This window comes from Pinus tabuliformis, chromosome Q, assembly GCF_031772625.1.
Source record: "Pinus tabuliformis cultivar Carrire ecotype Pingquan chromosome Q, CPIR1, whole genome shotgun sequence".
Classification (NCBI taxonomy): domain Eukaryota; kingdom Viridiplantae; phylum Streptophyta; class Pinopsida; order Pinales; family Pinaceae; genus Pinus; species Pinus tabuliformis.
This window is the reverse complement of record NC_142296.1, coordinates 80601602-80618056: the sequence shown is the minus strand read 5'-3', so window position 1 is coordinate 80618056 and position 16455 is coordinate 80601602. Positions and strand designations below refer to the sequence as shown.

Here is a 16455-nt window from a genome sequence, read left to right as displayed (position 1 = left end):
TTGGCATCACTGTTTTGGGCTTATATTTCTGATATTTGTACTCTCTCTCTCTCTGTTGAACTATTGAAGAATAATAAGAAGATTTGATCAAAGGGTTTCCCCACATTGGGGTTTGTCCCTGGCATCCACCACATCTTGTGTCCTCTCGTCTTGGCTTGTCTTCTGCATATGTTTTTTTATGTTCTATCTGCATTTACTATCAATGTGTATAAGTTAATGTGATTGCCACTAAAGATAATTGGAAATTGTCATTGGGTTGATAAGAAACATTGAAATAGCAGAGCAGAGCAGTGCAAGGCACTGATGGCAGAGATAATATAGTTGGACATATGGATCAACAGATGGAGTTCTCCCTAGTTGATAGGGAGTGTTAAAATTGGCAACGAAGGCCAAACTCCATGTGGGTCATCTTATTAATGGCAGCTGATATTTTTCTCGGATCCCCCTCATCGAGAGGTGTAGGATTGATGGAAAGATCATACTATTCCAATAAGTATTCATGGAGATATGAATTTATTTGTGTTATGGGACAATTCGTCAAGGTCGGCCAGCAACTAAACTGCACCCACTTGTGCTCCACGTTTTGGTATAAATACAAGTGCCTTGCAAGACATTTGAACACACAACTCTCTTGAGATTTCTTCTTCTCCACTTGTTTTGGGTTTTAGTGGAAAGAAGAATCTCTAAGGGAAAAACGCAGTCCTAGAGGATGATGCCCTAGCCACAGAAGGTGGTCTAGCCGCAATCCAAGAAGGGAGATCTAGCACGGTGAAGGAGGCCTAACAGCTGACCCTAGCCGTAGGTGTTATCATGCCCTAGCCACAAGTGTTATCATGCCCTAGCTGAACACAGCCATGCCCTAATCCTATACGCTGTTTTGAAAGGGTTTGAGACAGCCCTTGGATGCAGCAAAAAGGGATGCCCTAACCGCAGTCAAAAGAGGCTCTTAGCCGCAGCAAAAGACAGATCATTTAAGGGAGATCTATCCACGTTTAGAGGAGCTTATATACGCAGCCTAAAGAAGCTCCTATACGCTACCCAAACTTCCCTAATCCGCTGCCTAAAGAAAGCCCTATTCGCAGTCTAGAGAAACCTAATCCAAAGTCATCCATCCACAATCTAAAGACCCTATTTCGTTGTCCAAAAGGAAGCCCTAGCTGCAGCAAGGAAAGGACTGGACAACGTGGACATTTGAGGGCTATTTCAGGGGTCTGTTTAGAGGACAGTATCACTGATTGGAGGAGGTCGAGACAAGGAGGGTTTGCTGGAAGGTACAACTACTATTTGAGGGTGACAAGTCAATACATTAGCCCTAAATCTGCCCTAAAGGAACAGCGTGACAGCAACAGCTAGAAGGAGTATTCAGCGTGGAGAAATAAGGATGCTCTGAAGCTATTTCAAGAAGACAGTGAGGCTATCTAGGAGGGCAGAATTAGGGGAGGTTAGGATCAGATCCGTTGAGGTATCATTGGAGGATCAAGGATCATATTTGTGTTGCCTAAAAGCTACAGGAAGACTGTATGTCAGGCCGCAGGCCATGACACCACAGTCAAGGATTTGATGACCGTTAGATAGGACTATCTTGACATAATCAAGGCTGCCCTATCTGCTGTTAATGCAGCAAATAGATAATGATGGGCATCATGATGAAGTGTAGTGCAACATTGATAAATAAATGCTACAATGGGATGCATCATGATGGGCACAGTGAGGTTCAGTATGAGGCAGCACTGGTGGGTGTAGTATGATGATAAGGTACAGCTTGATGATGCAGCAATATGATGTGTGCAGCATGGTAATGAGGTCCAACATGATGATTGAGTGCAGCACAGTGAGGTGTAGCACAATGAGGAGCAGCATGGTGATGGAGTCACCTTGGATCAGTGGAAGCAGTATGCCTTCTACTCAGCTCAGATCAGCTACCTGATATGCTATCTTCGTAGAGAAGATCTCTGCTCTTATTTAAATAAGTCAATATGTTGACTTTTGATGTATATGTACTATCTCTCCCTCTGCTGAACTATTGAAGAACATATAAGAAGAATTGATCAAGGGTTTCCCCACATTGGGGTTTGTCCCTGGCTAGCTGTTAATTTTAGGTATGTTCTATGCTTAGAGCAATTTATTTCAATTTTCACAGTTAGCTCCATATCTTTTCCAGATTAGCAATCACATCAGCATCAAAGTAAACTGCAGATAGAACATAAACATAAATCGCAGAAGACAAACCAAGACAAGCTAAGACACAAGATGTGGCGCTAGCTAGCGACAAACCCCAATGTGGGAAACCCTTGATCAATTCTTCTTATATGTTCTTCAATAGTTCAGCAAAGAGAGAGAGAGATAATAAGTTTACAACAGAAGTCAACACTTTGACTTATCTAGATAAGAGCATAGGTCATCTCTAAGAAGATGATACATGAGATCAGTTGAAGACATGATGCTTCAACCAATTCTCCAAGGTGACTCCTTCATCTATTGTTGTGCTGCATTTCGTCATCATGTTGCACCTCACCACACTGCACCCATCATCACTATGTTGTTCATGTTACCGGCTGTTTCCGACAGTTCCGGTTGTTCCCGGCTTTCCGACAGTTCTAGTTGTTCCAGTAGTTCTAGCATTTCCGGCTTTTCCGACTTTTCTGACAGTTCTGGCTTTTCCGGCATTTCCGACTTTTCCTGCCGTTCCAGCTTTTCCGGCTTTCTACCCTTTGGATTAAGGCAACGTTATTCCTTAGGATCTCTCCTCCTACTAAAACCCAAAGACAAGTAGAGAGGGGAAGAAATCCCAAGTGTGTTGAAATGACTTGAAGGCCACCTCTATTTATACTAAAACGTTGAGCACATGTGGGGTTTATTTGGTTGCTGGCCGAACCTTGACGAATTGTTTTATAAGTTATAACACAAATAAATTCATAACTCCATGAATACTTATCGGAATCGGATAATCTTAAAATCAATCCTACACCTCTCAATGAGAGGGATCCAAGAAAAATATCAGCTGCCATAAATAAAATGACCCACATGGAGTTTGGCCCTAGTTGCCAATTTTAACTCTAGCGCCACATCTTGTGTCCTCTTGTCTTGGCTTGTCTTTTGCGATTTACATTTAGGTTCTATTTGCAGTTTACTTTAATGCTGATGTGATTGCTAATCTAGAAAAGATATTGAGTTCACTGTGAAAATTGAAATAAATTGCTCTAGCATAGAACATACCTAAATTCAACACTTTGGAAGTCAGCTAAGCATGTTTTACGATACCTCAAAGGCACTACCTAGTTTGGACTATGGTACAAACAGACAGAGGGAGTAAAGTTGTGTGGCTTCACAGATGCAGATTGGTCGGGGAGTCCATCAGACCGAAAGAGTACATTAGGTGGAATTTCAGTGTTAGGACTGCAGTTGTTTCCTAGTATAGCAAGAAGCAAAGATTTGTGGTGCTCAGCTCGGCAAAAGCAGCATACATGGCTGCAAGTCAAGCAGCATGTGAGGCAATCTGGATGAGAAAGATACGTGTTGGATTGTTTGGTCAGATGATAGATCCAACTGTGATCTACTGTGATAATTAGAGTTTCATGAAGCTCTTTGAGAATCCTGTTTTTGTCATTATCACACTTAGCTTCTTCAATATCTGTTTTGCATCTTTCTTTCCCTTGTCATTCTGTGTTATAGCATCAGTTCTTGTTGTTCAGGCATTCATTATTAAAAAGGAAGGATAAAGAACACAATCATTGTAGTGTAGCATATCCATGTTTGGTTAAGAACTTAAGACTCCTCTATGCTTCTAAACTATGGGAATGATTTCTTTCATGTGATGTATAAGAAACACCTTTGCTATATCCTTCTGTTGAAAAATGTAATCTTCAGTATAGCATCTACAGGAAGGCCAATTCCATAGTGGTTTGTAGATTATCCAATTAGGCCTTCACTGTGTGTACATCAGACAATGAAGCTGTATGTTTGCAACTTTGGTAATAGAAGAATCTGGATGTGAACCCTGTAGGGGCATAAATATGTAGTGAACACTATGAAACAAACTCCGAAAGGAAAGAACCACTAGTTAATTTTTAAATTTATGATTAGAAATCTTTTAGCTTGATCTGCTTGGTGGCCTCTAGGATCAGGCCAGCATGTTCTCCATGTGTCTCTGGATTTCTTATCAATATAGTTGATTAGTCCACTAAAGTCTTTGGCTTATCATTCACATCAACAGAGTGAGATATTACTGCATACGCACTAGCAAAAACAAGAGGCACACAGTGATTCCAGAAAGCATACTTGATTTGTACGACAGTTAATCAAGCCAAATCCATACATTTGCATCTATAAACCAACAATGTTTGTCGGATATAGAAATTATATAAGGATATGTATGCTTAATTTTATCTCATCTGCACTGAAGTCATTTTAGAAGCTCGCTACTTTGCATGAATACATGAGCCTCAAATATTTTTTTCCATGTCATGGATGAATTTCCCTAAACACCTGAAGATCAGATTCAACCCTTTCCAAATATGAGGAGATACAAGTAGATGAGTGGTACTAACCTTGATTGCATCAATATTTTTCTGCTTGATGTCAGCAGCAGAGTGCAGAGATGTGAACTTTGCCAAAGAAGTCACAAAAACATCTCGCTGTGTTTGCATAGACATGACAGAGGTAACATGAATTGCATTACGGAAACCTTCAAGGCACTGGTAGATAACCACCTCATCATCACTTTGGTCAAGTGGAACACTGAATGCTGCTAGCATTGGAGCCCAGCAAACCTCCACCATGAATCTTAAGATTACCACATCTGTAGCAGCATAATAGACAGACCTGCAGCTCCCACAACAAGAGTTTTGTTACATTTTATTCAGAAAACTCAATCTGGAATAGGTCATTGTATTGCAACATTGTTAAGTTCACTTACTCAGACTTGCTAGCTTTTGCCTTAAACTGCTCTTGCATGTGACGAATAAGATCATCACTCGTCTCCAGAGCTTTTTCTTCCCCCCTTTTACGAATTACAATATTTAGTATGCTATCTAGACCTAAAATTCTGTTTGCATTTGTGGGAAGTTTATTTTGTGGCATCAAATTATCATCTTCATCTTGATTTCATTTTTCACAATACGATCATACAAGGATCCCATATAGTCTTCTGGTAAATCTTTTCCATCATCTATACCTCGGTTATTCCGTATGAAATCTGCCTTTGACATCTGCAATAACACTGCAAATTAGGAAAGAGGCAGTTGGATATAGGATGATCCCAAAAAAGTTTAAATATGATGGTCCATCAGAACAGCCAATGATTTGCGCAGGATGAAAAAGGCATACCTTATTCTTCACCATTGGATTATGTGCATCAGTGTTGAGCATGATCACAGAGTATGCAAGAACATAAGCTGTGTCTGCACTAGTGAAAACCTTTGGGTTGCACTTACAATAGCGCTCTGCAAATTTTTCTGTGATGCGATCAATTTTCTGTGCTTCACCAGGTAATCTAAAGCCTTGCAAGAAGGCCCTTAGTGCCTCATCGAATTCAATCCCTTCAAAATTAAAGGAGTCAACATATGCATGCATCACCCTCAGAGAAAAATCATCCCTCTCCCCTAAATAGTCACCAATCAAGGTCTTGTCCAGACCAGATGCATTTCTTAGAAAAGCAGCTATCTCCTCAGGGGAGTCTCCAACCTTCTTTGCATTGACAAGGAATTCAATGCCCTTGCGTGGCTTCCGGTTGAAAAGGGATATACCTTCCTGTATCCAGTTCAATTATTAGTTTCCATAATTGTTTAGGGGAAAGTGAAACTCTATAAGCCATTTATAACATATGTAGAACACTTAAATACAGGAGAGGGAGAGAGCAGAAGGGTAGCATCTTGACCTGAAGTTCTAGTTTATAAGCACGGCGTTGTTCAAATGTAGCAACCTCTGACGTTTCACTACCTGATTCAGGATGGTGTTCCCTGCTATCCACGGACTCCTCCCCGCCTTCATTTGCCAAAGATGCACCATTTACATAATCTATACTAACATCTTCAGCTTCAACATTCTGTGAATCTGGAATCCTTAGTTGCCGATTCATCCAATCTCCCATTGATCTCAACAACCCTACCAAACACTTAAGGGCGTCAAGTTTCATGGCAGCATCCTGAGGTGGTAACAATGTAGTGGCAGAACCTGGAGGGACACCTTGAGCAGTTTTTAAAAGCCCATTGACCATCCTGTAAAATCCTGGTTTAATTAAACAATCACAATGCATACAGTAGATTGTTTGCAGCAAATCTGGCATTCTGTCATGTTCTAAACCTACAATAGCGTTCCTTGAAAAGTATAACAAACAGTCACCAAAAGCACCTGTAAAAAAATTTTACTTGGAGCAAAATACCAAAAGGATATTTCAGACACATATACAAGTGTACCAGGCAGCTGGGAAATAGAAATTGAGCTGTAAAAAACCTTAGCATAATGTTGCATTGAATGAAAGATCCCATACATGATGTGAGTAAAAGAGAAGAAAAATACCGCTCAAATATGTTAGATGACTCAACGTCACAATCATAATTGATAAATATGTCAACCAAAATTTGGGAATCTATACAAAGTTTGTCCAAGAAGCGAAGAACAATCATCTTCTGCTGAAAATTTGGCTGGGAAACATTTTCCAAAACTCGAAGAACAATCATTGGAAAAAACACTCCTATTTCAGCTTTCAATCCTGCCCTGAATCTGGAAACCAAGCTCATGAAAATGGAGCAAGAAAGTTGAAAAATGTTCATATAAGGTGATGCGCTGTTCTTCAAAAGTGATAGGCAAAGGTACTGCTTGATGGCCCCCAGAAACCTGCTTGATAACAAGTATGAACACAAGGACGATCAAATTTGATATCCTTACAAACTAATAATAAAAGAACAGCACAGGAACACATGTCAAAACCAAAAAATAAGACTTTGACAACTGAAATTTATATTGGATATATGTAAAAAAATATTGACCACCGAGTTTTATCAAAGAATAATGATAACATAAAGAATGAAGGGAATGTAGCGATTGGTCAAATTAGAGTACCATATTACCCAAACAATCAGATGCTATCCCAGAAAATAAATACAGATTGCATAGAACAGAATATGACAACAATCATTGAAAAAACAGATTAATTATAAAAGCAGTTGATGAAAGAATCATTGAGAGATTGCAATCTATTATACCAACAAGCCAAATTCCATACCAAGGCATAAATTATAGAGCAGTAAATATCAATTTTCTCTAAAAACCAGATATTACTCTGACCTATAAGATGCTACATCAAAAGGGACGTAATGGCCACAACGCAAATGGTACCGAAAGGGATAGGATTATACAGTTAAGGACCGTTAGAGAATAGAAGAACAGAAAATATAGTCCGCTGAGCTTGGAAAACAAGCAGTAACATCAGGTTTGGATTAACCTAAGCACCTTGAGCAACAAACAATAGTAGCATGAAAATTGGCCAACTATGAGTACCAATTTATGAGATCCAATACCTAGGCCTTATTTCATAAATTACTCTGTTGCATTAGAGCAAGCCTGGGGGATTTCCCCTTTGATGTAATCTTATCTTCATCAGTTATGTCTATTCATAGTTTATTCCCATGTGAGCCTTAGATCTGGATTTGAAGATTTTACAGCAGCCACTTACATATGGGATTGTTGCAACATTAGTTCCAAATCATTTAAAGGTGGACCAGACTTCATTTAAGAAAGCACTAGACTTTCTTGCAGGGGAATAGTATCTGTTTCAATTCAGTGACGTAACATGTTTTTTAGTGATGGCAGTTTATGGTAAAGAAAGTCACAGTTTTGTATTTTCATCAGTCTAAAGCTGTTTCTGCCAATCCGTGGGAAGTAAATAGTACCTACAACTTTTAAAAATACTATAACTGTAGAAAATAAGATTTTATATAATCTTCAACATATTATATATCAAAATGTAAATATAAAAGAAACTACTTGAAAGTAGCAATTGAACAGGATACCATGACAGACAGACGGAAATGGTAAATATTAAATGGACATATAAAATGCATGAAAAAAGTGTACTAGGGTCTTGGCTCAAGTTGTGGATTGTGATCAGAAATGAATTTAAATCCCATCTCAATCTCCATAAAACACAATGAAAGACCAAGGAATTGCACAATCTGGACAGAGCAACAAACTCAATACCTCTCACTCGTGCGGAAAACAGCTCCAGCATTTTCTAGAAGAATCTTCAATAGCTCCAATGCCACTGACTTTCCCCGCATAAGAAGCGGATCCGAAGTAGCTTCTTGAGGTATACTCTTCATTGAGAGCTTACACAATGCCCTGAAAACCAAAAACGCATCTCGTCGAAGCTTGTTGCTGATTTTAACTTCCAAATCTCCATCCCGTTCCAAATCCCCATCAACCAGCTCACCCTTTCTTCCTTCCAGAGCAGTCTTGTACATACTTATCTCCCAATACTTAGCATCCAGCATATCTTTATCCGTCGAATCAAGTAGATCAGTAGTATTTGTCGCTGTGACAGCAGTCGAATCAAATGCACCATCGTGGCCCCCAATTGATTTCAACGGAGAAGGATTCAAAACCACATCAATATCCTGCATGATTTTAGAAATAAAATTCTGTACAAAGAGGGTATTATTAGCATCAGAACTGGATTTCTCTGCGGGATCCATGAGATCATCTACAAAAATGGGTTGCAGGGGGATGGTCGACGAATCAGCCTCCATGCGGCGAAACACTATGACGAGCATTTGCGTAAGAGAGGCCTTAGCGGTGGTCTGATTAACCACGTTTTTGCTGCCCAAGTAAACATTATAGCAGGTCCGCACGGCCTGCAGCAGGCAATCTCCATGAATCCTTAAGCCCGTAGATGTAACCCCAGAAAGTAGGGTCTTGAGAACCAGGAGCTCCACATTCTCGTCCCCCAAATCGTGGCACTTGCAGACCGATTCCATGAGTTGAAATAGAAGCTTGCTCTCAGGGGTACCGTTCGCATCAGCCTCACCCCTGATGTGACCGTAGGCTATCAATTTCTGTATGCAATCCAGGGCAGGTTCTACCATTTTCACAAAACCTGAATCGCAGGCCGCAATTAGGGGCTGTAGTATGATTTCTGCATCAGCCAGGCTGAAGGAAACGGGCCCGTCAACAACAGGGGCGACGGAAGGACTTTCCGTCTGCTGTTCTTGCTGCTCGGCAGAAGGCTGTGCGACCGAAAGCTTCTCCAGCACGGCCTTGCATTCTTGCACAAGCTTGGAATGCTTGCGCCATGAGGAATTCTTTATGATCTTGTCCAGGGCAGGGCTTAATACGGCCCCCAGACGGGAATCCAAAGCTAGGGTGACCTGAGATTCCGCCATTGATTGATTTCTGAGACTTCTCCGTCTCTCGAAGAAATCTCTAATCAAAACAAATGTCTGTGTATGCCTCTTCGGATCTCAGTATTTCTTGCATTGCATTGCATTACATAGAGTTTCAGATTGAATTGCAGGGAGATCTACATGAACAACATCCAAAGACTCTGCAAATTTGAAGGCTTACCAGATTTAGCTTTTCTCTTCCCTTATTTGATGGTGGCCTCCTTCTCCATTGGACGTGATATATGTTTGTATATCTGTGATTTTGCGTCTGTTCTACTGACAATTATTCTTCTACTTAATTATTAGGCCAAGGTCACACGGTGGTGGTCTTATTGAAGTAGTCTATTTGGTGCTCGTTCCTTATGTGCATGATGTTACCAGGGTAATCTCCTTAATGGTGGTTCCTCGCATATTTAGGAGCTTGCAACAAGCCTTGGGACTCCTTTATGGAATTTCTCTCTCCATATTGAGTCCTTTATGGAATTTCTGTCTCCATATTGTAGAAATTTCAATTAATGATTTGATTAGTTTAGGCGAAGAGCAAGGAGAGGGTTGGAGAGATTCGTTAACAATAAATATTAAATTTGATCTGGTCAACCATAATCAGGGCAAATATATATATTTATTGAAAATTAAAGATTTCGTATGTAAATAAAATTTTAATAGTATATGTATGCAATTCTATGTGGTCAACTCCTTTTATCTAATATATAAATTTAAAATTTTAACAATTTTTAATTAATTAAATCGATGTGTTTAGTTTCGAATACTTAGGTAAATAGAGGTATTTATTTTGGAATAATTAAGGTGATAGGTGTGTTATTTTTGAAATAATATATATAAATTAAAGGTGGGTTTTATTTTTAGAATAATTATGTATTTTTTTAATTAAATTAATTAATTCAAAAAAATTGTCATATAAACTAGTTTGTATAATTTTTTTTTCTATTTTAATTTAATTAAAAATTTGTTATATAAACAAGTGTATAGTCTAATTAATAGATGAAATGGTTAAATAGTTATTTTAATATTTTGTTTAAAATCTGGTATAAATTTTTAAAAATTATAAAGTTAAGTTGTTTAATTTGCAAAGATCGAGTGGGTTTTTCAGTTGTTGAATTCATTTATGCATTCAAAAATATATTTTAAACAATAAGAAATCATAATCTAGCTAGAAATTGTAGTTGTATTCCGCCAAAATGTCATTTGGTCAATTAGTTAGACTACACCTATAAACAAGTGTCATATGAATTAAGATATGATTTGTTTGGCATGTGGTATTGATAAATTATGATATTGGCTCGTGTTATTATAACAAAGCTTATGTAAAGATTAAGAATCTCAATGGTAAGGTAAAGTGGTAATCCATGTCTTTTTAAATGTATAAATGTTTAATTTACATATTAATTCTTTTTATAATCAATAATAATAATAATAGTATTTTAATTATTAACAATCGCAACAGAGGGATAACTCTTCCATAGTTTAACATTACCAATTGAATTTTGACGCGCGCTCTGCAGCCTTAGGCTCTAAACCCTAAGGCCCGCATCTTGCGCGATTTGCAAGCAACGAGTGCGCCCGCCCTCTGCCGGTCTGACCCCTGCGGACTTCTGCATGCAGTGGTTGGGTTGATTCATGGATTGATCTGCTGGATTTTAACAGTCTCGATCCTGGGGATTGAGACTACGGAGGGGTTGGGCACTCCCCAGGCGGTTCTCCCGCCTCCTCCGCCGATCTCGCCTTTTGAGGCCTTCAATCAGCGCTTGGCTGGACTCCCAAAGAAGAAAAACACTGAAGCTGCGAAGTTTGTAAAAAAACTGGACGATATTCCAGTGATCTCCCTTCCTCCCGAAACCTCGATCCAAGTTGCTCTGTCTTTAGCTGAACGGGCTCTCATCGGCCAATTCACTGGGCTATGGCCGTCTCCAAAATCCACTGAGAGCTGGGTCATCAAAAACTGGGTGCCGCTGATCAAAGATAGTGTCACCTCCTACTTTCTGGGGAGAGGATACTTCCTCTTCGAATTCACATCAAAGGACGACAAAGATCTGATCTTCCAAAACGGCCCCTACTTCATGGGCCCTCAGGGTTTGTATCTGAACAATTGGACCTCGGACTTTGATCCGACAGTAGATGTGCCCAAAGCAGTGCCGGTGTGGGTCAAACTGCCAAATCTTCCAGTACATTGTTGGAATTGGGACTCACTGAGACACATTGGAAATGCCCTGGGGAAATTTAGAGACTGAGCAAATAATAAAGACCAATATGACTGTGCCAGGATCTGTGTAGAAGTAGATCTGGAGGTGGGACTACCAGAGGCCATCACAATAAAGGTCGGAAGTTGGACGCATTTACCGAAATTGGATTATGAGCAGCTGCCCTTCAAATGCCGGAAATGCCATGTTTATGGACACTTCGCCAGAGACTGTCTGACCAATAATGAGGCTGTGTAGGGGAAGGAGGACGGATGGAATCAACTCAAGCAATCCAAACCGTATCTCAAGAATCAGAAGTCGGGAGGCCCTAATGGCAAAGGGCCTCATCAGACCACTGCTCACCAAATCTCGTCCAAGCCTGCTCCAGAAAATAAGTTCGATCTTCTAAGCTCGCAAACAGAGGGCTCCCAAGAGGTCATGGTACAAAAGGAGACAGAAGTTACTCAGGAAACTGAGGTCCATAAAACAGCTCCTTCAGGCAAAGGTACTCCCTCAGCCTCCCCCAAAGGAGCCAATGTTGAAGACCCCAAAGGTAAGATTTTAGAAGAGGAGGAAGAAGAACAGGAAACGGACGAATCAAAAGAGGAAGGGGAAATAGGAGAGTCCCAAACCTTGGTAAGAAGATCTACAAGAAGCCGGAAAACTGACAGGGAAAAAAGGGAGCAGGAGACTTACAAAGAAAAACTTCAGGGCAGCCAACCAACTGTGGAAAAACTGCTAGCTCCAAAGTCTAAGATGTCGAAAAATCAGTCCCAAGGCTCCAAGGGAGCCCATCAGAAACACAAATAATGAAGGTCATCTACTGGAATGTACAGGTATGGGGAGTAAAGCTAAGGAAGAAGCCATCAGAAGCTTAATCAGAACAAAGACTCCAGACATACTTCTCGTCCAGGAGACAAAGTTGGAAGACATAGTCTTCCTTCAAGCAAGCAAGAAACTTTGGTTCAAAAGTGAAGCAAGAGCAATCTCTGCCCGAGGTGCCTAGGGAGGAATTGGCACTTTATGGAACACTAGCAAATTTGCAATCCTATTTGAGGCTAGGAATACTCACTGGTTGCTGCTGAAAATGCAGAATATAGACACCAAGGAAATTTTCTATCTTTTTAATGTTTACTCTCCTGTTAATGTCGGGGAAAAAGAGGACTGTTGGGATTCCATAAGGCAACAAGCAGACTTGACAAACCTGGAAAATATAATTATTGCTGGAGACCTCAATCTCACTCTCCATCCAACCGAAAAAGGGGAGGTAGCGTAGTACGAGATCCGGCAAGGGAATGGGTGGAGGACATTATGCAGGACTGGGACTTGTTGGATATCAAACCCTCTTCCGGTAAGTACTCTTGGTCTAATAAAAGAATGGGCCCTGGACATATTGCTGCTAGGCTAGATAGATTTTTTATTCAAAGTTCCTATTTGCTGCTAGGCCTAAAACCTAGAATGCATATTCTTGCTAACAGCATCTCGGACCATAAGCCCATAAAACTAGAGCTCCTCGCTCATCTTGATCTGGGACCTATCCCCTTTAGATTTAGCCCTCTCTGGACAAAGGAGCCAGACTTCATGCAAATTGTCAAGGATTGCTAGAGCCAGCCTATCAAAGATTCGCCTTTCTATATCTGGGAGGAAAAGCTTAGAAGGGTAAAAGGAGCTCTAAAAAGATGGGTTAAAACTTTGTCCAATCCAGCTACAGAAAGGAAATCCATTAAAGCCGCTCTTGCCTCCCATCAAAAGCGTATGGAGAATGATACAATCACAAAGGAGTTATTAGATCAGGAAGCTCTTCTGCAACAGTGCTTCCACAACGCTTGCTTAGATGAAGAAGAATATTGGAGACTAAAATCCCATAATCTCTGGCTCAAAGCAGGGGATAGGAACACTGCATTTTTCCACAAACAAGCCCAGGCAAGGAAATGCTTCAACACTATCTCTGAGATTAAAGAGGATAAGGACACTCATAAGGATTTTGAGTACATAAAGAAAGTAGCCTTTTCGCACTTTCAAAACTTATATAGTGAAGACAAGGATCCGAATCAATATACAGATCTGCTAGACGCTATACCCTCTGTAATTTCTCAACGTATAAATGAAACTCTTGAGGCCAAAGTCACTAAAGATGAAGTGAAAAAGGCCCTTTTTGATATGGATCCGGATAAGGCCCCTGGGCCGGATGGTTTCTCTGCCAGATTTCTCCAAGCTTGCTGGCCGATTATTGAAAAGGACCTGCTCAAAATGGTGCAAAAGTCTCAAAACATTCAGAAAATAGGAGGCAACACAAATTCTGCTTTCTTAGCCCTCATACCCAAGGAAAAAGGCGCCAACAACTTCAGCAGATTCCGTCTGATTTCCCTATGTAACACTGGATACAAATTAATCACCAAAGTAATTGCAAAGAGACTGAAGCTCATTCTACCTAAAATAATCCCTGAGAATCAAGGAGGCTTCATCCAAGGAAGGCAGATCGTGGACAACTTCATTCTCATACAAGAGGCAATTCATTCAAGTCTTCTCCGAAAAGAGAAAGGTATGGTGATTAAACTTGATTTAGCCAATGCTTTTGATCGAGTAAATCATAACTTTCTTTTAAATGTTATGAGCAAGTTTGGTTTTGGAGCAAATTTCATTAAATGGATCCAGGCATGCATCTCGGAGCCATGGATTGCTCCTCTAGTAAATGGAAGAGCCACTGATTTTTTCAAAGCTTCGAGAGGACTTAGACAGGGGTGTCCTCTATCCCCTCTGCTTTTTTTCATCCAAGCTTTTGTCCTCAGCTTCCTGTTAGACAAAAAGATGCAAGATCAAGATATCAATGGATTGTGTATTGCAAGAGGGGTCAAAAACATAAATCACCCCTTGTTTGTGGATGACACTTTGTTACTAGGATCTGCCACTCTCTCCTCTGCATCAAAATTTAAAGCGGTTTTGGATGAATTCAGTAAGGCCTCAGGCAACGCTGTAAATAAGAGCAAATGCCACATCTACAGCTGGAATACTACGCCCAGATTGCTATCTGACATTTCTAGATGTTTGGGCTTTGCAGCCTCCTCCTCCTGGTCATCTTTCAAATACTTGGGTCTCCCTGTATATCATAAGAGACCTACAAGCAAAGACTGGCTCCCACAGCTGGAAAAATTTAAGTCAAAGATTCAAGCCTGGGGCTACTCCTGGCTCAATACTGCTGGAAAATCAGTCTTAATTAAATTTGTGCTTACCAGCCTCCCTTTATTCCAATTTACTGGGCTTCTTGCTCTGGCAACCATCCTAAAAAAAATGGAAGAATACATACGGAGGTTCTTTTGGAAGGGAGGAAAACAAAAAGAAAACAAGATTCCACTTATCAGTTGGGAAACCATCTCCAAGCCACTGTGGGAGGGTGGTTTAAATTTTAAAAATCTCTGTCAGCAGAATGTGGCAATGGCAGCAAAGATTATATGGAAAATCATTGCACCCAATCCTAGCTGGGCTCAAGTGGCTCTCTGGAAAAATTATTTCAGAGGACCTCGCACCAGATGTTTAGAAAACGTTATTCAATGGCCTAACTCGGCATTCCTGAAACTGTACGCTAAAGCTGCCCCTCTAATTACTGCACACTCCTACTGGATCCCAGGTAATGGCAAAAAGGTCAGCATTTGGACTGACAAAATCATGAATAAGGATCCAATTGAAGACAGAGCCTCCATTAGAACGCTGCGTTGCTGGATGGACAGAGAGGGACTGCGAACGTTGTGGGATATTTCTATATGGAACAACTCTATTTGGGCAGGATGGAAACGCATCGAGGTGCCGGAACATTTGACCAATGAATGGGCCACGTTGCTTGATTGCTTGCATGGATTGGCGCCCACGCACATGAGGAAAAGAGACCTGAAAGGTTGGGGGCCGAATGCCAGAGGTTACACAGTCTCCTTGGGGTACGTCAAATTGAATGAGAGGCCATATGCCCCCCCTAACCCAGCTCCTTGGCGAGGTGTCTGGCGCACTCCTTCATGGCCCAAAATTGACTTCTTTGCCTGGCTTCTCTGCCACGGTAAAATCTTAACTTATGACATCTTGCAGAGGAAAGGATTCTACGGTCCCTCCATCTGCTCATTGTGCAGTGAAAATGCAGAGACAACAGTTCATTTAATTCTAGAATGTAACTTCTCCAAGCAGATATGGTTTTCCTTTATACATAATTTGGATCCTAATTTCATGCTTCCTTGCACCACGGCGGATCTCTTTTCAAATTGGGCAACCAGATACCCTGGCCCAGCTCCTAAAAACCAGATTATTAAAACTGCGTGGGCAGTCCTTCCAAAGATTATTTGTTGGCAGATATGGCTAGAACGTAACAGAAGAATCTTCAGAAATACAAAGCAGAATCACAAGACCTTAGAAATCAAGATCAAATGCCACATTAAGGAGTGCTTGACTAATATAAAAGATGACTCCAATCTCAGCCAACAGGACATCGTTTGGGGATCGATTCTAGAACTTCAATTTCAACCAGCAGTCAGAAATGCCCCTATCATTAAAGACTGGCAAATAAGGAAGTCTGAAACTGACTTTCAAGATTGGATCAAAACGCAAGCAAGACACTCCCTCTTTTTTGACGGGGCAGCAAAGGGCAATCCGGGCAAAGCTAGTGCAGGAGGTGTTGTTGTAAATCCAATTGGGGAAAAAATTCATTCCTATGCTTGGGGACTTGGATATTCTTCAAGCACTCAAGTGGAGGCCTTAGCCCTCTTTCAAGGCCTCAAGATCCTCAAAGATTTAAACATAAAAGAAGCTAATGGTGACTCCCAGATCATTATAAACGCAATGGCTTCCAAATCCCCAGCTCTGGGTCTTAAAATTAGCAAGGCTGATAACCAGAATCAAAG

The 16455-nt window shown here is 40.6% G+C and overlaps 1 protein-coding gene across 1 annotated transcript in view; it reads right to left on the bottom strand.

Moving 5' to 3' along the window:
* Positions 1-9762, bottom strand: part of LOC149218359 (brefeldin A-inhibited guanine nucleotide-exchange protein 2-like) — a 51858-nt gene extending 42096 nt beyond the window's left edge. The window contains 7 exon segments of the mRNA XM_089383915.1: positions 4548-4821; positions 4916-5090; positions 5093-5207; positions 5326-5748; positions 5876-6215; positions 6517-6834; positions 8197-9762. Of these exon segments, the coding sequence (XP_089240041.1) occupies positions 4548-4821; positions 4916-5090; positions 5093-5207; positions 5326-5748; positions 5876-6215; positions 6517-6834; positions 8197-9377 (2826 nt within the window). The 5' untranslated portion in view covers positions 9378-9762.
* Positions 9763-16455: the final 6693 nt, after the last annotated feature.